This window comes from Harpia harpyja, chromosome 9 (assembly GCF_026419915.1).
Source record: "Harpia harpyja isolate bHarHar1 chromosome 9, bHarHar1 primary haplotype, whole genome shotgun sequence".
NCBI classification, from domain to species: Eukaryota; Metazoa; Chordata; class Aves; order Accipitriformes; family Accipitridae; genus Harpia; species Harpia harpyja.
The window spans coordinates 16,003,368-16,027,305 of record NC_068948.1 but is presented as its reverse complement, the minus strand read 5'-3'; the positions used below and the strand labels follow the sequence as shown (position 1 = coordinate 16,027,305).

At 45.3% G+C, this 23,938-nt stretch overlaps 1 protein-coding gene and 1 long non-coding RNA gene across 2 annotated transcripts; both read left to right on the top strand.

The window, feature by feature from the left end:
- The first annotated feature begins 5,472 nt into the window (after window positions 1-5,472).
- Window positions 5,473-19,172, top strand: LOC128146340 (uncharacterized). The gene is made up of 6 exons (XR_008236737.1): window positions 5,473-5,578; window positions 9,190-10,433; window positions 12,129-12,210; window positions 13,491-13,621; window positions 14,941-15,115; window positions 17,914-19,172. It is a non-coding gene; the product is annotated as an uncharacterized LOC128146340 (long non-coding RNA).
- Window positions 19,173-20,034: 862 nt separating this feature from the next.
- On the top strand, window positions 20,035-23,088 carry CBLN1 (cerebellin 1 precursor). Its single transcript, XM_052797618.1, has 3 exons — window positions 20,035-20,602; window positions 20,828-20,947; window positions 22,146-23,088. The coding sequence occupies exons 1-3, from the start codon at window positions 20,330-20,332 to the stop codon at window positions 22,341-22,343; spliced, it is 591 nt and encodes a 196-aa protein (XP_052653578.1). The 5' UTR covers window positions 20,035-20,329; the 3' UTR covers window positions 22,344-23,088.
- Window positions 23,089-23,938: the final 850 nt, after the last annotated feature.

Below are 23,938 nucleotides of genomic sequence, written 5' to 3'. Positions count from 1 at the left end.
CTTTTAAAAATATACCTGTTTGATTTACCTATCAAATCTAGTTTTTTCTAGTCTTCCAAAGTATTTCTTGAACATAACATTTGAAACTGGACTTAGTTTGTAATTGGAAAATTGTTTATTTTTTTTTCTCTCAGCCCTTTGATCTCTATTTGAATTGATGTAAATAACAAAAGGAAGCCAACAATGTTTAACGGTCTGATCTAAAGTACTGCTTCTTCACTGCTCGTATTTTTACTTCTTTGTTCAGTAACTCATGATACCCCACAGACCATACAGTTCAAGGTAGGTTGCAGCAGAATTACTTACTTATACAATTGAAGTTCTTCTCTACACCCACGACTGAAAAATCTGTGCCCCTCAGTCAAGTGGGGGTGAACGCTGGGCGGTGTGCAGCAAGGACAGAACTGTTCTCAATCATGTGCACAGTGACACTGGATGGGTTCAACCTGAGAAAGCTGATGATACAGTGTATAGGCCGGTTGATACACCCAATACAAGACCTGCTATATACTCCCTCTGAGCTAATTTCAAATCTGGGGCCCGCAGACTGAGTTTTAAGCTAGCAATGCGTCTAATGTATGTGCAAACATAAAAGGAATATTTCCCTGCCTTTCTTCTCAACTTACAGAAATATTCTAAAATTAGTTATTTCAGGTGGGAGAAGAAGGGGAAGAAATTTGAAGCAGGGGAAATGTGTGACTGTTGACTTTGCAGTAGCTCTGTCAAAAAAAATGTATTCTGCTTTTAATACATACCATTTGGAAAGCAAATCCCCTTTTAAAATGCTTCGGAACTCATGTCCTTTTTAATTGCCTGGAATTCATGGTGGCTGTGTGAGAAAGCCATAAACATATACAATCATAAAAACACATTTAGACAACCCAAACAGAATCAGTGCCATATTATTTTAGTTTATTATTCCTAGTGGAGTACAGATTGGTCTTCCTACTTTGATATTTATTTATACCAAGGAACTACAAGAACATAAATGCCACTCTTGGGATAATCCTAATGCTGGGGCCAAACAGAATACACATTGCATCTGTCTCATTTGCAGTAAAATGAAGGAGTGGTTAGGTGTAATCCTGCTAATGAAGGACAAAGTTGAAGGTCAAATGTCATCTTCAGAATGAATGTGTCACTGTGAAGCCGAGAGAACTGTAGTTCTGCATTAAAAAGTTTTCCTAAAATATCAAATAACTAAGATTTGGAAAAGGAAAATGTACCTCTTTGGTTGTATTATTCCATTTTCTTTGAAGCCACTCAAGGATTCTGTTCAAGACTTTAGTGCTCATATGAAAAATTAATGATGGGTTTTTGCTAGACAGAAAACCTTCTTATTTTGCACAAGATTAACAAAGAAAACTCAACGCAGAAGTGAGATACTCAGCAGGGGGTGGTTCTCTCGGAGGGCAGTTCACAGCTTCACACCAGAACATTTATTGACATGGGAAAATACCCACTTTTATCCAAAGACAGTTAAACAGATAGGATATGTGCAGGGCTGTACATACTGAATAACAAGGAACAGATTCTCGACAAAGGAAAATGTCAACCAAAATAAACAAACAGCCTAGCAGCAGGCTGACCCTGTGCTGTGCCTGTGGGCTGTTTTGAGTTTACTGCAGAGCCAAGTGCAATGTTAGTCTTTTGCTAGTTATTGTCAGGAAGTAGATTATCTGCTGAAAGGCTGGAGGGTGACTTCAGACAGTCTGCCTGTAGCAGAAGAAAAGCCAAGGACATGTAGGCAGTATATAATATATACAAGCCAGATCTGCACTCTGCTTACATGCTATTTTGATTTGATGTTCCTCACCTACACAGATCTCATTTTGGGGGGGTCTGGGTACTTTTCCCACATGTAAAATCACAGAGTAAGCTCACATGAGCTTGTCCAACTGAAAGCATCCTGGTTTAACCCTGTCATTCCCGTGTACACCCCTCAAATTTTTAACCTTTTTGGTGTGGTCTAGTAAGCCAACTCTGCATTTTCTGGGATTCAGAAGGGCCATCTGCTACCCACACATTCAAGAAGAAAGCCATCCATAAAAGGTATACATTTTACAAGTTATAATGGAAGTATAGTGAGTTTTACTTATTTTAAGCTTAAGAAAAGACAAACGTCTGTTACTAGTGTATATTTATGATTTGTTCCCAGGTACAGAAGGCTTTTATAAATATCTGTTAAATACAACAGTGCACTACAAAGAGCTGAGTGGGGTTATAAATCTCAGGTCACACTCAGGGTTTCAGGTGTCAAACAAGAATGAAGCAGATCACCCTGGATGAACTGGACCAGAAAGCTTTCTTTCCTTTTCTTGTTATGCTCGTAAATGGAGACCGATCCCTCCCAAAATACTGCCATTATGAACTACAAGCTCTATTCGTCTGTACGTTCAAAAGGAGTTATGTTAGGTTTGAAAGTACTGTGCATAAGTATGCATGAAAGGTGCAGAATTAGTCTCAAGCAAAAGAAATCTTCCATGTAGAACTTGATTTCCTTAAAACTTCATTCCCATAGACAGCAAGGATGAAGGTTTCCCATACCATCTGGAGTGCCTCTTGCTTTTAAGGTAAGGAAATCTGGGGAACGTTGAAGTTGTTGAGAATTGGTCTTTTGCAGGAGGACGCAAGGTAGGGTTTATAAGTTGTAATTTCTAAATGATAGGGAGTCAGTTATGCTAGATATAAAAAGACATGAAGTCACAAATAGAGCACCTGATAACAGCACTTATAAGCTTTTCTAAAAGGCTTCATATTTTGTCTGATTTGGTTATAGTTTGTTTGCTTGAGCAATTCTTTTGAAGTTATCTACAGTGGTGGCACTGAAATGCAGTGACTAGTGTACAATAATAGAACCAGGTTGGCAGAATGATTGAACTGGCTAACTGCCATTTTCACAGCAATTATTTTTTCTTCTTGTGGATTTTTAGATCAGATCCCTGCAGGAATAGATTGAGTGGAATTTTTATATTGTTATTATGAATGTTTTGATATTGCAGTAATGATTTTTTGATATTTGATAATAAAGCCTTGAGATGATAGCAGTGGAAACCTCAGAGTAGCTTTCATAACCTGTTCATTTCATGGTTTTTTTCATGGTGAATTTTTTTTCTTTGCTACCATTGGTTATTTGGTTTTTTAATTATTTTTGTAGGGATTTCTCTCACTGCTTTTGCCTACCACGCAGTACTGCTACATAGGAAGTATATACAAAAAATGTGCTTACTTTATCCTGTCAAGTACTACTAACCGAATACAAAGCAGCACAGCCCAAGTTTGGTCCTGCATCACTGAATTCAGTGAGAGCTTTGCTTTGGCTACATTAAAGAAAGGATCAGCTCCTATCTGAGAACAGATGAATGTTTTTGATACAGTGACATTATACTCCAAAATTTAGACAGACAGTAGGTTTTAGGAGTGAATATAATTTATATTCCTAAATTATAATCTCTCTAGAACAGGAATGGTATTGCCATGTGTAATCTGCAAAACATCCTATTTTGGCAGGAAGGGCAGAATTTGATGACAGAATTGTAACTACAGCTGTGAAGTGCAGAACTAGAGACCTGCCTGCAAGGGAGAGGTGCCCTGTACTCGTGGGAGCAGCAGGGTCTCACTGTTGCACCCTTGCCTGCCAAGAAGCCATTTCTCCCCTGGGTTGTCTGAACTTAGCCTCGTGCCGATGAGTGGCTGGTCTTGGTTTGCCCATTGGCTGCTGCCCTGCAGACGGCACCAGCTGCGTTTTCCTCACCTTTGCTCGGCAAGAGCTCTAATTTGTGTTTCCTTCTGCTCTCCGACCAAAAGTGTCCATGAAGTCTTACAGGCACATATTTATTCTTGTGATGGGTTAACCCTGGCTGGATGCCAGGTGCCCACCAGAGCCGTTCTATCACTCCCCCTCCTTCTCAGCTGGACAGGGGAGAGAAAAATATAACAAAGAGCTTGTGGGTCGAGATAAGGATAGGAGAGATCACTCACCAATTACCGTCACGGGCAAAACAGACTCAGTTTGGGGAAAATTAACTCAATTTATTACAAATCAACCAGAGTAGGGTAATGAGAAATAAAACCAAATCTCAGAACACCTTCCCTCCACCCCTCCCTTCTTCCCGGGCACAACTTCACTCCCAGATTCTCTACCAACCCCCCAGCGGCACAGGGGGACGGGGATGGGGTTTACGGTCAGTTCATCACACGTTATTTTCTGCCGCTTCATCCTCCTCAGGGGGAGGACTCATCACACTCTTTCCCTGCTCCAGCGTGGGGTCCCTCCCACGGGAGACAGTCCTCCACGAACTTCTCCAATGTGGGTCCTTCCCACGGGCTGCAGTTCTTCACGAACTGCTCCAGCATGGGTCCTTTCCACGGTGTGCAGTCCTTCAGGCACAGACTGCTCCAGCATGGGTCCCCCACGGGGTCACAAGTCCTGCCAGAAAACCTGCTCCGTGGGCTCCTCTCTCCACAGATCCACAGGTCCTGCCAGGAGCCTGCTCCAGCGTGGGGTTCCCACGGGGTCACAGCCTCCTTCGGGAACCCACCTGCTCCGGCGTGGGGTCCTCCCTGGGCTGCAGGTGGATATCTGCTCCACCGTGGACCTCCATGGGCTGCAGGGGGACAGCCTGCCTCACCATGGTCTTCACCACGGGCTGCAGGGGAATCTCTGCTCCGGCGCCTGGAGCATCTCCTCCCCCTCCTTCTTCACTGACCTTGGTGTCCGCAGGGTTGTTCCTCTTACATGTTCTCACTCCTCTCTCCGGCTGCCGAATACCGTCTGTCCCAACTTTTTTTCCTTCTTAAAAATGTTATCACAGAGGCGTTACCACTACCACTGATTGGCTCGGCCTTGGCCGGCGGCGGGTCTGTCTTAGAGCTGGCTGGTATTGGCTCTGTCAGACACAGGGGAAGCTTCCAGCAGCTTCTTACAGAAGCCACCCCTGTAACCCCCCCCGCTACCAAAACCTTGCCACACAAAGCCAATACAATTCTTGAGACTTACAATGCTTTTTTATTCTGGCTGAGATTGACTGACAGGCTTGAAAGTTCCTGTAAGGCAATATGAGAGAAAAACAAGGACAGACAGACAGATAGCAATGGCACGACCCTCATTTCCTTAGGAAACCAAGCTAAAAATGGAAACGTAACCTCAGACCCTTTGCTGAGGGCTTCTCCTTTGAAAGCCAGGATAAAAACAGATATATCCCAGATCAGAAAAGACATGTGGAGATTACTGTATTCTTGTGACTATATTAAAGGAGTCAAGAAAAGAAACTAATTGTGAATAGCTTTTAAGTCCTCTTAAATCACCATTGTCATTACAATTATTAATAATAAATGTATTGTATTTACTTTTCCAAGCAAAAAATGGTCCCACGGTACAGTTAAAACCAGCGAGGGGTGCCGAGGGGACAGAATGCAGATGTGCATGCAGAGGTGCTCCCCCACCCCTGCTCTCCGCTTGAGGGACAGACAGACAGACTGAGGAGTGGGCTGCTGTCATGTACTGCACCGGGCAGCAACCACACAGGCAGGTGAAAACAACTGAGAAAGGAGGCTGGCATCAGCGTCGCTTCGCTAGGTAATGTATACAGACAGCAGAGAGCTTTTCGATTTTTGTCTCATGTAACAGAAGGGAGGTAGGGTGTGTGGGGCGAGCTCATGAGAGGAAAGCCGCATGTCCTCCCCAGGCTACACTCACCTACATGCTGTAGTCGCTCACAGGCAATTTGTAACCATTTAGGTGGGTGTTCTGTATCTGCATGACTTGACTTTAAAGCTTTATTGAAGCTCTTCAGTCAATTCACTAGTGACCTTGAGAGATCCTATCACATGTGCTGGCAATTGTGTAGTTGATGCATTTCCATACGAGGCACTAAACCCTTACATATTTCATTTGGTCTGTTAGAACTTGCATGGAAAAATACAAATATTTCATAAAGACAAGTGGGCAGATTATTCTCAGGCTATTGATTCCACATTTTGGTCTGCTGAAAACCTGCTGCTAAATAGACCTCCCTACTGGAAAGACTGAGCAAAATGGCCATTACAGAGAGAGACTCTGGGGTTTTATTGATTGGACATGAGAACACTAATCATGAAATAGCAAAGATTGAGCATGCTGTTGTGACTACTACTTGCATAAAAAGGTAACACTTCAGTGTTAGGAAGCCAGATTTTTTTCAGAACATTAACAGTAGCTGTCCCAGATCGAGTCATATCCCTTGCCACATCCAGCAGGGCAGCCAGTTCCTCAGGCTTCTCATTTTCCAGCATGTAGAGAACTGGGACGAAATACACATAATGTTGTCTGTAACAAGTAAGTTAGCAAATACATTTGCTACACTAGGTAGACACTGAAAATGAAACTCCTGTCTCCAGCAAACCTACAGAATAATGTTTTCTCTCTCAAGCATACTTGAAAACAGCATCAGTTTGGGATTTTGAAATCACTAATTGATTTTCTATTTGATTCTTGTAATCAAGAAGTTAATTCAATTAATTTCAATCAATTATTTTAATCAAATTCTTGTAAACTTTCCTCCCTCCTGACATGCTAATTTTGTCAACTTCAAGTATTCAAAACTCAGAAATGAGGAGGCCCTTAAAATTTTGAGCAAGACTAGACTGTTATACAGTTTACTCTTTTACAACAGTGTTTGTTTCTTTCCCCCTTTCCCTTTCATTGGTTTTGGGGTTTTTTTATGTAGCTCATCAAAGATAGAGACTAAAAATGTGGATAGAAACTTTCTACACTTTTTTTAAACAAAGGCCAAACTTTGCACATACTTAGGTAGCTCCAAGCTTTATGACTTTAAGAAAACACATATGAAATTACAACATTCATTATCAGACTAGGCAAAACTTAGTAAACTGTAAATGTTTGCCAGAATTTACCTGGATGAGATACTTTGCAATTTCCACATATGTCCTTTTCTAGCTTTGTTGCTAAGCTGGTAGATTTACTCATGAAAAACACCCACAAGTGCATTCATTGAGGGTTTAACTTGGAGAATAATGTATACAGCCAGAAACCAAAACATGTTAACAGAGAGTCTATGAGCTCCAAACAAAAGCTCACAATATATACAGTATTTAAGTAACCAGCTGCCAACAGCTCTGCACAGCATTCTCTGGTCCTTCTGAGTGCTGCCAGGGACTTACAGTCCAGTCTCCTGGTTGTCCCTTTCCCCCATCTTTCCTGCAGTCCTGTTTCTCTTGGATGAGGACTGGGAACTCTGGTTCAGGGGCGTGGGCCTGGCTCACAAGCTCCCAAAATCTGGGGACAATTGTCACTGGGCTCTGAACTGGTCAAGAGCATGTAAGGTGTTTGTCAGAGGCAGGGGAAAGTCAGTCAGAGAAAGAAACAGATGGAGGATGGTTGTTCATTACATATCATGCGTGGTCAGTCTTGGAGAGAGACCATAAACAAGTGAAACCTTTGTGTGCATCTTCTTAGGCACTTGGTAGTCCTCTGGTTTGTCAGTGGACCCCCAGGCATCTCCGCTGGCAACCCTAACAAGAGGATGGCAAAGTATCTGTGGATGGTAGGCAGTTACATAGCACTGAATGGGCTTGGAGGATTTACGTCCATGTATTTAATCCATCTTGTTGCATTTCTCCCTAGTTTTACCACTCTTTGGCCACACCAGCCACCTTATGAATATCAGAGCCCAAGATTTAGAAAAGAGGTACCCAGCCTGAAACCTAGACCCCACAGCAAAACATTCACTGCCTTTTCAGAAGCATCTAGAAGTAAAGGCTGAGACAAATAATAATTTAGTTTTGTTTGTGCTAGGGGCTAGTCCCAACGAAAGATCCAATCCACAATTCCATGCACAAGTGGATGCAAACTGCACTGATTCAGTGCAGAACACAGGATTGCTGGAGTTTCCTATGCTCCTGTACACTTAGGCATGTCAGAAGCAACCAGTTCTGCATGAATGTGAGAAGACACTGCATGGCATGTAGCTCCTGAAGTGCAGTATGATTTTGTTTATTAAGGTAGAAATCTGAATGGCCCAGACTGAGCTCTTCTACCTTAGGTGCAACTCCCTCTGATTACAGGCTGATGGTACATTATACCTAGTGCCTGCAGTTCTCAGTTCCTCGCAGACGGGATTCAACAAGGTGTCTCAAGCACCAGTAGCTCCATGAAGTACTTTACCAAATAGGGTCCTGAAAGACATCAGTCCCTTAAATGCCAGGTTGGCCTGCTGAGGGAGTGGTGGATTCACTCCATATCTGATGAGAGGATTCAAATTGCCAGTTCAGTGGGAGAAGCTGTTGTAGGGATGAAAAGCTCAAAGGACCTCACTCATGCTCAGTGGTCTTGTAATTAAATGTTACACACTTGATGAACATTGCATTGCAAGCCTCAAGGCTAATTTACATGTTACTACCAAAATGTCTTATTTTATTTTGCTTGTAAAAATACTGTACAGGCATCATTGCATGTCATTGCAAATGGTTTGTATCAATGATGCTTGGGTGACTCTCAAAATTACTAAAAGCTGTACATAATTACTGCTAAAGAGCCCCATACAGAACCAATAATACTTCCTCTACAATAGCTATTTTATGATTAAGATGGCTTTCCTGATGTGACTGACAATGCTAGGATCACAAACAAGCAGCCTGCCAGCAAATAAAGAATAGCTTTTTGGGGAAACAAAGTAGTTTGATTCAATTATGGTATTACACGTATAATTAAAGTGTATGTTGCTTTTCCAAGAGCTGCCCATAATTCAAAACAGTAAGACAGGGTGGGAGGAAGGACACAATAATGAAAGTAGGCAGGAGCTAGTTGTAAGAGTGGTGATAGGTATGATGCCAATATAAGGTATTTACTGGCACATTTAAATGCTTTATGTTGTAAAAGTTGCTTTTAATGATTTGGGCCACATGACTCACATCACTCTTTACACAATAGATGAGTGAAATAGAAGAAGCTTCTCAAGACTCTGGGATCCATTTAGCACATATATCTTTATCTGTTTCTTGTTCTGAGGAGGTCATCCCACAAGTAACATTTCAATGCAGGCATATCAGATGGACTGAACTGCCGTTTCTTACAATTCACTATTTCTTTGATACTTACTTGACTGACTTCAAAGCAATGCTAAAGCACTGCAACCATTTATTGGAATATATTAATAATAATAAATTGAGGTTTCATTCACTGAATTCCAGCTCTTAGAAGAATAAACAACCTTGTACAGACACAGAAGAAAGGCAGAGAAATATTAGATGACTCACCCACAGTCTGCAGCAGGTGAGTGAAAGAATTAGAAACAGAATCTCTGGCCTCTGGCCTTTCTTCCAAATCATCTTTCCTGTGTTTGTGCCACAGTAAAATGATTTTTCATATGTCCTGTCTTGGAAATATGAAAAATATATGCAATATGCAAAGCAGCCAATTGGACTGCCTTTTGGAATATATCATCATTTATGAAAGGTCCATCTTGAAGCCTAAACAGATTGTGTGCAGTTAATTGCAAACTGTCAAAGAGACTACAGCACTTTACTGCCAATTTGTAAATAAAACCAAGTATGCAAAAGGGTTTAGGCAAGTGAGGTGAGTTTCTGTGGATATATGAAAGGCAATGCGCAAATGCAATGCAACACAATTTTTACACTCCAGCCTTTAAGAATTTTGCTGACCCTGTAAGAAAATGGTGTGGTGCAGAGTCATTGAACGCAGGTAGGCTTCCCCATAGGTAAACATTTTCCATAACCCAAATGAAGAAGTCCCAGCTTACTTGAAAAGCTAAAAGAATAAAAAAAGTCATCAAGTGCAAAAGAAAAACATAATTTTTATTAAAATCTTGGTAAATACATAAGCATTTTTGTACCCTAAAGACTTGCTGAATGATGGTGGTGAAGTGTGGATTTTTCCAAATATAGGGGACTGCAAACAAAGCAGATTCCCTTTATGTCCTGATTCTGACCCTCAGATGATCTTTGTTATAAATATGCTCAACCTGGTGGCTGGCCAATACCTGACTTGATTCCTTATCCAGTGCTGTCGAGCTCCCTTTGTATCACTGCTGTTACCATCCTGTATCTCATTGTTCCCCTCCATAATATTCAATAAATACAATATGTTTGGTGCCACTACTGATCTGCTGAGCCAGTCAGTGGCCAGCCCAGTGACTCAGGCTTGGTCTCAGCTTCAAAAGAAAAATGATGATGCCTGTCTTTCTAGGTTTGAACCCCTCCGGTGAACAGCATCACAAATGTAATACAGACCTTCAGCAATTACTGAAACAGCAGTTTGTCACAAGCTGCTGGCAGCACTGATGGACAATCTGCTTGTGGGTATAGTTAGAGGAAGGAATATGTAAGAAAATATGATATTTGTGACAAGCTTAACTTGGAAATTTTTTTTCAGGGGATCAAATGAACATGTGGAGGCAGTGTAGATGAAGAACCGGGTACCCATATTCATTAACAATTCTTTCCACCTCTCTGGTATTTAACATATATGCAAAAATTACTCCAGTGTAAATGGGAATTTGGCCCAAGTAGTAGCCACAACTACATGAAGTGCAATTTGTATCTTCTCTGAAGTTCACATACACCAGCAGTTTCCAAAACAAGTAGATTTGGCCCCTGGGGAAGAGCAGAGCTGCCTACATATCCCAGTCACCCTCCACACTGGTGCCATTGAGGGGGTCCTTGCAATGCTCAGTAAAAAAAAAAAAACCCTTCTCCACTCCCCTGAGCCTTATAGCAGGCCCAGAGCTTACTGCAACATGCAGGCACTTCTCTGCACTCTGTGAACCTGAAAAAAATGGAAATCTAAAAGTCTGCTCTTCATGTGAAGCAGTTCTCATTATTCTTTTTCTCCCCTTATCTTGTAGTGCAAATGCAGTTCCAGAAATGACATAAAATCCAAATCCATGGAGGGTGTGGTAAATTCAAGGTTGAGAGAAGATGAAAGAAAAAATGGACTCTGAGCCTGATAGGCTTTGGATGGAGCTTTACAGGGAATCAGCACTCCAAAGGATGCGGTCGCAGGGGGGGACATGCCCACACAGGGGAAACGCAGGCCCAGCTCACTGCAAAATCAGAAATCTAGAATTAAGAGGAGGGAATGCGCTGCTTGACCCAAGCCAAATTAATAATGATACTTTGTTTCACAGCTTAATAGTTAAACAATGTTGTTCCAGTTAGTGAATTGAAGACATTTTGTTTTCTATGAGATATTTTCTCTCCTCCCCAAATTAAGGTATTTTACTTCCTTTCAGGATTTTTATCGAACTACATTGCACTTGACTCTAGGGACAGAAGGTTTCCTTCAGAAATCTTTGCTGAGTTTATGGCACAAACAGCTATGTCCCTCCAGCCTTTAACTCAAACTTACAAAATCTACGTGTCCACATCTCTTTGTTTGTTATTTTGTTTGTTGCACTGCTGGAGACTGCTTGCGTTTCACCAGAAAAGGCTGTCCAGTCTGCAGCTATCATATTTTCCCTCTCACGTCACTCAAGCAAACTGCCTTGCAGCTTGCCTGCTGCTGAGGTCGGATCTGAGCTGCTGGAGCCCGCTGGCCTCTCCTGGGGGCCCGGCATACCAGGCACCCGCTTGGCCCCCCGGGAGCTGTGGGTGCGGACACGAGCTGGGCTCCCCAGCACTGCTGGGAGCCAAATGTGATTTTGCCTGAATGAGTACTGGAGGATGGGGCTCTCATTCAGAGCCACAAAGAACTCTTTAAAAGCAGTAGATGAACACTGGACATAATGACCTCCCCTTTCTGAAGACCTAACCCAAACACGGTGAGCCCTCTGAACAGTCCAGCTTTAGCCTTCGACAGTGTTCATTAGAGTTATTTTGATGTACTGTGATGAATGCAAGAGATCACTATACATTAAAAGCAGAGTTCCATAAGCAGTATGGAACAGTGTTTGTATGCTGGCTTACAGGTTTACCCTACAGTTACTAGGCTAGTCATTTCCAGCTGTAAATCAGGAGAATTTGGTTGGTACTCAGGGTTTTGCCCTCCCTTCCCCCTCTCTCTGCCACTGAAGTCATCATTTTCAACTGAAAATTTTTAAGCGTTATCTTTATCTATAGTTGCCAGTTTCTTTAAGAGCTCAACCCTGTTGCTCTTACGGCTACCTCTGCAGGTGCTCCTGGAAAGTGAGGAAGAGACCTCCACTGTCTGTGCCTATTGCCAGTGTGACTCTGGAGTTTCCCAGCTCTGGTAAGGTACCAGTGTGTGCTGAGCAACACTGATGTTATCCTGGGATACTAACACGTATGTCTTGTAATGCTTGTATGTCACAAAGATTTTGGAGGGTAGAATAGGGAGGGAGAATATGGAAAGCCTATTATTTTCTTTAGAAATAACCTTCCTCTGTCATCCCTTGACATCTGCCCCTCACAACAGGCTTGTGGTGTAATGGGCACTTCTCTCCCCTGCAAAGGCTCTGCTCCTTTTAGAAAAGGCTTCCAGAAGGATACTGACAGCGCTGAAATCCCAATCAGTCTGCTGGGTTTTTACCAGCCCTACTCAATTGCCCTGCAAGAACAGAGAGGAATATTTTCCCTGCTCTCTGGAGTAAAGTCCGCCATTACCATGTCACGAAAGAAAATAGGCTGTTTGGTAGCTAAGGAAAAATGCTGACTTTAAACCTGAGATAAGGCTCTATCATTTACACTAATGAGCTCACTGGTGGGGAATTTGTAAAATTTTATGATAAAAAGTAGCTGTAGTCAGTGTTTGATGGAACTTACTATTTTACTTTTTTGCTGAAAATACACATAACTACTCATAATTTTCCCATCCAAACATAGAAAGAAATAAATGCAGCAAGAATTGTCCCAGTAGAAGTTCAGAGATCTTGTAAGTAATCCATTATTTTAAAGACTTATTCTTTAACCACGAGTTGTTCTAAATTCTGCTGGGAAGGCTATAGACACTTTTAACTGGTTGAATAACAAATTAGTTACTCTGAAGGAGGAGCCCTTAATGCAATATTAATATCAGGATTTTAATTGCTGGTAACTTACAGTTAAAATTTAACCCCCTAGATCTGATAGTCATCATCGTCCTGTCAGATTTTGATTTCTGATGGAAGTGTGCCCTGGGATGCACCGTGGTGTTGCCCCATAATAGTTTCTCTGTTGGGTACCATGTATGTCCAATATGTGCAGTGAAGAAGGGGAGGTATCTAATAGCCTTTGTTATCATATACTGTCAGAGCAGTAAATGACAAGTGTTAAGGAAATCTCCCAGCTACTGTAGATTACAAGGGTGTAGACCGTTCCGTTCAGAACCGGAATAAATTAGTCTGGCTGGAGAGAGTAACCCGGCTATAAAACTAATAAAAATGGAAGAAAGCAAAGGGGTGACAGTAAGCAGAGAGGAATAGACATGTCTCTAGCTGAAGGGCTGGAAAACTCCCACAGCTTGGCATCCATGTGAGACATGAATGAAACTCCAGCATGTTTTCTCTCCCCCTCTGTTTTCTTTTTTTTTTTTGCAGCCTACCCACTCCATTTGAGGTATTTAAACTCCAGAGTCCCTGGTTCAATGCCTAGAAAAGCTGGCCAGAGATACAGTACAGTGCATGGACTTCATTGCGTGTGACCACTCCCTGCTGTGTGCAGACAAGAAGTAAGTCCTTACGAAATACTCCATGTGCTGGTTGTACCCCTGCAGCCTTTTTTCCTACCTAGGGGTAGCTGTGATTCTGCAGTACTGTCTCAGCCACCTCACCCTCCTAACAGTCGTGCTTTTGACTCATCACTTTGATAGCAATTTGGGAAGGGTTGCTGGGTGGTATGGTTGGCACTAATCCCAGAGGAGGAATAGCAGAACAGTAAGCAATGAACATGGAGACTTGGATGTGGGTTTACTGCTGCTGAAAAGAAAAGGACAAACAAAAGGGAGAAAGTATGTAGTGGATAGGAGAAAAATATAAGGAAGGGATACAAGAGGGACAGCTGGTTTATGGGCTGTTACTGATGTATTTTCTAACTCCATGAGTCCTGCAAGCACTGGGAATACGGGAAAACAAGACAGACCAACAAAAAAGATCGGTGTGAGAGACTGCAAAGTGGCTGAGAAGCTGCCCTTGCTTGCAAGTCATCACAATTACTATCATCTTTCAAGAACACATTGCATTTTTCACAAAAATATTGTCAAATCCATGGCTTTTGTATATCTGTCTTGATATGGCTCATCAGGAGATTTGAATTTTCTGGTACCTAAAAGTTTGTGGCTACTTGTCTCCTTCCTGGCTAGCTTCCCTCATTCCTATACCCATCACTTTGTACCTAATACAGAAGTGCTGAAGTGCTGCTACTTTTCTTTGAGAAGAGCAGCCACTAGAGGGAAGGATGCATGCGGAGAAGTTTTCCTCAGCACCTCTCGTGCTTCCTCCGTAAGTAAAAAAAATTCATAATTTTACCCAGCATTTGTAAGGTGGCCTGGTTTATCCTTTCACATAAAATATATTGAATGAGATTATTTTTAGTATTGCAGTTTCACCATACATCCTGAAACACAGCCAAAGTTACGGGCCAGAAAAAAAAAAAAAAATCGTTGGCTACATTACAGAGGAGATTGGATTACCTGTTCAAACAGAGCTCTTAATTCTGCGCATAAATAGAATCCACAAATACAAGAGAACGTCGGTAGAAAATAAAGCCAGCCAACAGCCCCTAATAACCCCTAATTATTAGGAGTTTCAGTTAACATTTGGACAGCTTTGGTCTTAATTCTTTTAAGTCTGAACAGGCAGCATGACCAAGGTGGCCACATTTACAATTACAGTGAGCACACACGCTGTTCCAACCCATGCTGGCTTTAGCTGAGTGTTCTCTGGCAGCTTGGGTTGGGATTTTGCCCTGTTAAAATATAATTACTTATCTGAATGGCGACTAATTTCCAGTTTGAGTTATTTATTTGTAACAATGCACTTGTTTCAACAGAAGTCTATGACAAGAAAAACAAATCAAGCTCCTGACCTTGGCATCATTGCTCACTTAGGAATTTTTTGTACCTGAAAGAAAACCTGCTAATATCCCATCCAAGTAATGAATTAACTTGCATGTTATCAGTAAATACAGCAACAGAAATCTAGCTGTAAAGCAGACACCTCTTAAGGTAAGACTGAAATCCAATGTCACTTTTTTAAAAAAAAGAAAAAAGAAAAGGTTGACAGCGCTATACTACATACGGACAATTATGGTTGTATAAATGAGAATGTTTAATAGTTGTCTCAAGGATGGTGTTTTCAAGTATCTTTAGCAGTGAGCTAATATTCTTTCTCAGTTTTAAATTTGCCTTATGTAATATATATATGTATGGGAGATTAGAAGTCAAATGCTGTATTGCAGGCAGTCGAAAAAAGCAGTAGATTACATTATCCAGATTATCTTAATAAACTGTGTTGTTCTTCAAAATATACAAAACACATCTGTGCAGCCCAATGATCCTTCAAGGCAGACAATTATATATTCATGTACTGCTGCAATCCTGCCTTTGGTTAAGATTGCGTAACAGTTTCCCCTTTGACCTTCTGTTTGCAACTACCCATATCCATCAAAAATTCCCACTTCTGAGACTGAGGTTTGCCATGGTTGTGAACTGCAAAAGGTGAATTTTTATTTCAACATTTTGTCACAATCTTTTTGAACATTTCAAAACACATGAAGGTACAGGGAAAACACTAATCTTATTTTGTTTGATATTCTCTGGCCAGAGTGAGATCTGAAAGTAAAAATCAGAACTATTTTTCTGTAGGAAGGAGTGTGTGATTAATTTTGGGAAGCAATCTGGTTTCATTTGATCAAATAAAATCACAGAACGTTTGGATATGAACATATGCGAACGATCACCTGACAGTTATTCTCAGGTACACACCTTGGAAAGCACAGGCACTCTTTAGGTATCCGTGCTACTGATGGGTTTTACCCTCAGCGATGCCATCTTTCTCCTGCAACCACAAATGATCACAAGAGAATTCCCTTGGCCTGGTGGTGTTCTCCCCTGGCACCTGAACCAGCCTATCTGTGCCATTTTCTGTCCTCTCTCTGCTGTGTACGACCTGCGCTGGCAGGCAAGTCTTTGTGGCCTTTCTTATTCTACAGGGTGTGGCACATTACAGATAATTTCTGCTGGATGGCACCTTAACAGTTCATCTGCTCCTGCTGTGCACTCTCTCACTGAACTCGGTCTGCTCTTTGAGATACCTTAATTGCTTGCTGTGGAAGCTGAAGGTGACACCATAAGCAAATCACCATAAATACATGCAAACCTCTCTTACAACAGCAAATCAGATGGTTGTAGATAGTGCACAGTATGGATCAGCAAGAGCTGTTTTGCTCTAAATCTCATTTTCCCCCATCTTCTGACTTTGTACAGAATCTCAGCAGATGCTTGGAAAGACAACTATCTTAAGTTTATATGGGCATATATAAACCCCTGAATTGCTTTTTGCTGTTTATACTTCATAAACTAATATAGCAGTGAACAAACTGCATTTTCAGAGCTGTGAGCAAACTGCATTTCATATAAGTTATCCAGTTATGGGCCAGACCTTGCATTTCTTACTCAAGAAGGATTAAATCAAAAGGCAAGTAGTCTGTGAAAAGATGGTTTTATACACAGCTAGCTAAACTCTTGATAAATTATTCTCTCCAAGGAAGAATAAAGGTTTCTAGTAGATTTCTCTGTACTTGTTTTCAGAGAAGCTTATGCTTGCCCCCCTTAGAGGCTTTCTTCGTAAGTGAAGCTAACGTTAAAAGTCTAGTGAGATTGAGTTTCTAAGGATGATTTTCCTAAAACAGGATTAAGGCTCACTGACAGTGTAATGCAGGGCAGGTAATGTTGCTGCTGCTCATGATTTAAACTGCTTTGTGGCTAAACTATATTTGGGTTTCTATAGATAACGGTTCAGTACCTCTGGGCTCTAAACTTGCTTCTGTAAGAGGTAAAAAACCAGGTAATTTTGGTCTTTCCATTTTTTTTTTCTGGAACAAAGCAAGCAACCCTCTCATGACCTGAGCAGGATAGTAACCAGTCCTGAAGTGGTTCTTCAGAGACTTATGAGGATCATTCCATTATTTTTTTTTCCCTCGAGATTATTTCTAAATTGTTTGTTTGTTTGTTTTTCTTTAACCATGGGTGAAACATTAGGAGAGTTCTACAAACTGATAGTCTGTGGTCAATCTGTCAACATCAAGGTCATGGCTAGTTACTGTGCAATGGACAGTTCACACATTTTCTTCATATCCACAAAAGTATTTCTTAAAAGCAAACATCACACAGAGCTCTGCTTGACGAATAAGTTAGTTTCAGTCTAATATCTACAACATCTATTACAGTTTGTTAATACTTTGACACTGCTCTGAATAACAATTGCCCTATTGTATCTCGATGACATTGGTTAACAAGGCAGTTTGTAATTAGATGGGGTAATGTAATTCCTGGCCCTCTGTAAACATCTGGATTTGCAAATCCACACTCCTAGCTTGGGAGCTCTTTGCCACACATCACTAATTACGCCATGTTCTTCTATATCAGTATCTACATCCTCCTGCTGAGCGTCTCTTCTTTGTTCACAGTACGAGTCAGAGCCTGTTGTCAATACAGAGAAAATGAACATAACTGCCTAGCGCTGCATGTGACATTTAATGAAAATGAAGTAATGTCTAATTTGCATGGCTGGTGTTACTTTATTAAAGCCAAAACTGCAGAAGCTGGGTGCTACAGTGCTAGTCAAGTGTGCAAGACTGATAATCTGTGGCAGCGATGGTGTCTGGCACAGGAAACTTTGCATCCCCCTCTTGCCTGCCTGCCCACCTCCTATGTGAGGAATAGGGCTTCTGCTAAAAGTGACAGATTTGTTCATTTTTCCAGGCCTGTCTGTTCTTGTTCTTTCTGTTAACTCCATCCGTCAGAGCCCGCAAAGCAGTCAAGGTGGCTGGGGGAGGAAGGCCCACCCTGCTTCCTCCCAGGACGGATCACCACAAAACAGCAAGGGCAACTTCCAGCTCAGGAGGGAAACCCCTCCTGGATTCACATCAGCAAGCTACAACTAAAAAGCTTTACAGCACAAGAACATAGACTTCTGTCATGCACAAGAAGCATCTTAGAAGAGAAATATATGAATATTTTGTACATAAAAAAGAGCCATGTATGTCGGAAGAACACACAGTCAAGTACTCAAAAGATTTGAAAGGGCGGAGTTGTGCTCCATCAGGTTCCATTTCCCCATGTCATTTCACCAATACTGACAAGGATGCAAAATGCTCGTTTGCTGATTTTTATTTCCTTTAGCCTTATTAGTACCGCTTAGAAATATTTAGAAATATTAATTTTGTTTTTAAAGAATTCTGATTCTGACTTCGGACTCAGTTAAGGTGGTCAGCAGTAATAATACATTATAAATCATAAGCTTATGTCTTGAAGGAGAACATAACACATCTAATAGGTTGTGGCTCCACCCACTCAGTTTTATCTCATTTTCGACTTCTCAGGAGAGTTTCTGTTTCCTTTTTATTATCTCTCCAACTCCTTTCTGACCACATTCCTTCCCCTATAATCATTTTGCCTCTACATTGGTTTCCAGACTGTTTCACTGCTGAATGTCTAAAATGAAGCATGGGGTATTTTGATCCTCTCTGAAGTATGATGCCATTGGTTATAGCTACACCCCGTCCCCTCCACGCCAGCCAGTACCAACCCATGGGCAAACTCTGATACTTCACAGACTTCTGTCTGAGCAACTTTACAGACACACATTTAACTTAGCAGGGCAGTAATATGAATAAAGTTTTATTTGTAGCAGTTTTCAGAGAGAGATCAATTTGCCAGGTAAAATCTTATGAACCACACAATCGGAACAACACAGTAAAATAAATTAAAGCCTTTACCAAAATTCATAATGATTTGCACTGGAGCCCAATTTTGGATGACACTCAGTTTCCCAGAGAGGATGCTACAAACTCCATGTAAGTTTTTATCTCTGAATATAAGTTTAATTTTGCAAACATCTGCCAGTTGGAAAATTATTTTGTTCCAGTGCTTTGTTTCTAATGGTTCTAATCAGTAAGTCTCTTCTTTTGCGATCCCGGGTTATGATTTTTTGCCAGCACATCCAGAATGAGTACCGGTCGGACGTCCACCAAGGCACAGCAATCTTTGCACTTTGGGAGGTAACACCGGCCTTAAAACCGCGCTCCAGGCTGGAGCCATCCGGGGGCAGGGCAGGCACCAGGCGTGGCACTTTCCCCGACAGCCGGGTGCTCGGCTGGCCAGAAGAAGTCTCTACGTGCTGTTGAAGTTTCTTGCTGGGGAAGCCTTGCCGGGGGCACTGCGTCTTGTTGCTCCCCGCGATGGGAACGAGGCGGCTGAAGGAGACAGCGGCGATCGGACACCCCGGGAAGGGGGACCCTTCGCATCCCATCCCTCGGTGCGGTCTCCGGCGGGGAGGGCGCGGGAGGGCGGATCCGTCCGCGGCTCAGAGCGCACCCGGTGATGCTCTTTCCGCTCGGAGACGGCGGCAGGCCTTTGCCCCGCCGCGCAGCACAGACCCTTTCCTTCCAGCCTTCCTCGCCCAGGAGCAAAGCGGAGACCCGCGGCCCCGTTCCGCCCCCCGGGCCCTCAGCCAGGCTTCGCCCGACACCCCGGTCCTCGCCGAGCTGCCGCGGGCCCCTCCGCTCCGCGGGGGCTCTCCCGCCCCGCGCCCCCCGCCGCGCCGCCCCAGCCCCAGCCCCGTGGGGTGCCGCCGCGCCCCGGCGCTCCTACCTGCGCGGCGCGGTGCGGTGCGGTGCGGTGCGGTGCGGGCGGCTGCTCGGCACCTGCTCCCGCGCCCGCGCCCGCGCCGCCTAACAAAAGCCGCGGCGTCAGGTGGCAGGAGACGGACTGCGCGGCCATTGGCGGCGGCGGCGCGCGGCGGGCGCCGGTTGGGCCGGGCGCGGCGGGGGCGGGCGCGGGGCGCTGACGCCAGCGCGGGGCCGGTGAGGAGGCGGGGCCGCGCCCCGCACCGTCTTTGTGCTCGCCGGCAGCCCCGGCAGCGCCGCCGCCTCCCGCCGCCTCCCTCAGCCCCGCGCGGCGCGGCGCGGCGGGCGGCTCCGCACCGCTCCGCAGCTCAGCTCAGCGCTCCGCGCCACCCCGCACCGCCCCGCCCCGCCCCGCGCTATGTGTGCCGGCGCTCCCGTGCCTCCTCGCGGCCGCTTCCCACCCGGCGCGGCGCTCTCGGCCCCGCTCTGAGAGCGCGGCGGGGCAGGGAGCGAGCGGAGCGGAGCCCGGACGTGCCGCCCGGCCCGGCGCGGCGCGGAGCGGCGCGGCGCGGAGCGAAGGGAGCGCGGCGCCATGCGGGGCCCGGGGCTAGGGCTGGGGCTGGGGCTGGGGCTGCTGCTGGGCGCGGCGTGGCTGGCGTGCGGGCAGAACGAGACGGAGCCCATCGTGCTGGAGGGGAAGTGCCTCGTGGTGTGCGACTCCAACCCCACCTCCGACCCCACCGGCACGGCGCTCGGCATCTCCGTGCGCTCCGGCAGCGCCAAGGTCGCCTTCTCCGCCATCCGCAGCACCAACCACGAGCCCTCCGAGATGAGCAACCGCACCATGATCATCTACTTCGACCAGGTGGGGCGGGCGCAGCGGGGCGGCGGGGCTCCGGGCGCGCCGCCGCGGGAGGAGAGGAGTTGCCGGCGAAGGCGGCGGGGCCGGGCCGGGGACGCGCCGCCCCGCGAGGCCCTGCCCGCGGGAGGGGAGGGGGGGTGCGCCGGGGGCCGGGGGCGGCCGCGGGGCAGCGGGGCTGGGCGGCGGCGGCGGCCCCGCAGAGGTGCTGACGGTGCCCTTCCCTTTCAGGTACTAGTGAATATCGGCAGCAACTTCGACTCGGAGCGGAGCACTTTTATCTCGCCCAGGAAAGGGATTTACAGTTTCAATTTTCACGTGGTGAAAGTGTACAACAGGCAAACCATCCAGGTCAGCCCCAAGCGCCGTCGCCTCGCTCCGCGGGCACCGCGGGAGGGAGCAGACCGCGGCCGCGGCCCGACGGGGACGGGGGCCGTGCGGGCGGCAGGGCAGGGACGTGCCCCTGAGCCGCCGCCGGGAGCGGGGACCTCCCGGCGCTTCCCCGCCCGAGGGGACGGTGCCCGCAGGGCCGCGCAGACCCACCGGGCCTCCGCCCGGCCCCTGCCCGCGTCAGCCGTCCCGAGACGGGAGGTGATAGCCCGACGGCCACCTGCCGTCCCCTCCCAGGCTGCCCGGGCCCCCGGGCTGCCCCGAGCCGCCGAGCGCCGGCGGCGGGGGAGCACCTCTGCACAGAGCCCCTGGGAGCCGCGGCCCCCGGCGGGCTCCTCAGCCGCTCTCGGGTGGCAGAAGGTTTTGTAGGGATTTGGGGTGCAGGGAGGCGCCTATGGCATGGATACGATAATGAACGTAGCTCGGCGTGTGTGTATGCAGCTACCCGATACACGCCTTTTGTATGTGGTTCGATGCGTACGCACCTCTAGGTAGGGATAATAAATTGCCGGCCTGAAGCCAGGTAGCATAACCTAGACTAGAAATCTGTCCGCGTAGCAATGCACATTGCAAAGGTGAATGTACAGCTATACAGCACCGTTCTGGTGTAAGTGGCTTCGCACGTCTAGATTGGGCAGGTAGCGTATTATTAATGTGGGGTATGCAGTCCCGGGATCATTAGTGTGAGCTGAGCAGAGCTTATTGACTGTGTTGTGGCATATTGTCTTTGCTGCCTAACAAAGGAAAACTACCTCTTGAATACACTTCAAACGCACTGACTTGGCGGCTGTGGCTCTGCTCCTCGCTGTCTCTGAGGTTTCGCATAAAGCCATCTTTCAATAAGTACGAGCAGACCTCTTTTCATAGCCTGAAAACACAGGCACCCTATTGAAATTCTTCAAAATAGGATCAATGTCCTGTTTTATATGCACCGGGTGTTTTGATCTGATTGTCGGTCTAAAACAGCAGTGAAAGGCTTCTTCCTTTGGAGTACATACTTTAGCTGGGTTCAGATTGATATTTCATTTTTATGGGGCTGGAGTTTCAGCTGTCAAAAGAGGCCCTTACTTAACTAAGCATTTCGCCTGCTAGGCAAGCCCCGGCGGTGTCGTTGTATGACTTTAATTGACGGAGGGCTTTGTTTTATCTTGCTCTTTAGGTGAGTTTGATGCTAAATGGGTGGCCAGTGATTTCTGCCTTTGCAGGGGACCAAGATGTGACCCGAGAAGCTGCTAGCAATGGAGTCCTGATTCAGATGGAGAAAGGAGACAGAGCTTATCTAAAACTGGAGAGAGGAAACTTGATGGGAGGCTGGAAGTATTCGACATTCTCTGGATTTCTAGTGTTCCCGCTTTAAATCACTTCTCGTCCAAGAAAAAGGAGAGATCTCTTACGAATTCTCAAGTCATAGCTGGGGTTAAAGAGTTGTGGACAGCAGACTTTTTACATTCAAATATTAAGGAAGCTAAATCCCGCTTAGGTTTGTGTACATCTGCTTTGAAGAATTACTACTTATTTTTGTTGTGTTGCAGCCAACAGGCGGGAGACACTATAATTGATCAAACCCCCATTTATATTCTTCTCTCTCCTCCCACAAAATTAGTTCCCATCTCTGTGTCACTGGTGTAATCTGCCATCGTTCCCCCATGGTTTCTGCCTCACACAAGTAGACTTTAGATATTTTCATTGTCCTTTACAGCATATTTTGTAGTTTTGTTTTTAAAACATGTTAATCTTGACTCTTTCTCTGAGTTTAACTTTTAAAAAAAAAAAAAAGGCAAAGTATTTTTGAATACATGGATGCCATGATGGAAGGGAAAATGCAATTCTTGCTGTGTACTGGCTGGCAAAAGGAAAAATTTCTACACGAAGAACTATTCACAGCCAAGGCTGACTAGAGTATTTCAATATTTCTATGTAATTCTGAGTGATTGTGAAATTTAAGGCTGCTAAATGTTTTGATGCTTGTTTTGCTCTTGTACAATGTGGCCCAACTAAATGCCAGGAAGTATATTGAACTTTTACTATTACCCTGTAATATATGTGTGAATATAAAAAATTAATTTTTGCTTTAATTCAATAAAGTTTAAATGGAACTTTTATTTTTCTTAACCAGAAAGAAGGTTTCTCAATGCAGGTAGGCGGGGGGGGAGGAGGCTCGGCACGGTCCCGGCGCTGGGGCGGCGGGGCTGCAGTGGGACGGGGGAGCCCCCGCGGTTGCGGCTGCGGCTGCGGCTGCGGCTGCGGCCGCAGCCCCCGCGCAAGCCCGGCGGCTCGGCGCGGTCACGCAAGCCCCGCGGGCGGTGCCGGCAGCCCAAGCGGACCCATCGCTAGGAAGTTTCCCGCCGCCTCTAATATCCACTTATTTATAGCATTTATCTGTATTATATTCTATAAACCAGATCGCATTTTATACGGCCGTCTAAAAACACCTGACAATGTATACTTCGATGCTAGGATTATTTATTTGCTAGTATTATTTTGTTTACAGTCTTTTAAAGATGTAAATGCTATAATTTTGCAGTACTCAAAGAGATTACTACTTTTATTAAAAGGTGCGTACGAGGATTTCGATTGTATCTAAACTTCAATGTGAAATAAACCGGTGAAACGACCCCCTGGGCTGTGTGCGTGGCGCGGCGGCAGCCAGCGCGGGGCTGCGCCGCGCCCTGGCCGCGGCACCGGCAGAGCCGCACGAATCCCCGGCTCCCGGGAAGGAATTTAATTAGCTCCGGGGGGGGGGGGGGGGGATTAATACGAGCACAATAAGCCACGCTTCTCGCTTTATTCACAGGTTCTGCCCCGGAAAACGACCCGCGGGGCGGGCCAGGGCTTCTCACCGGCCCGGCCTTTGGGCGGCCCGGCCGGGCTGCGCCGGGCTCCGCGCCGGGGCGGCCAGCGGGGACGGCCCGGGCTCTGTCCGAGCCGGGAATGGCCGCGACCCTCCATTTC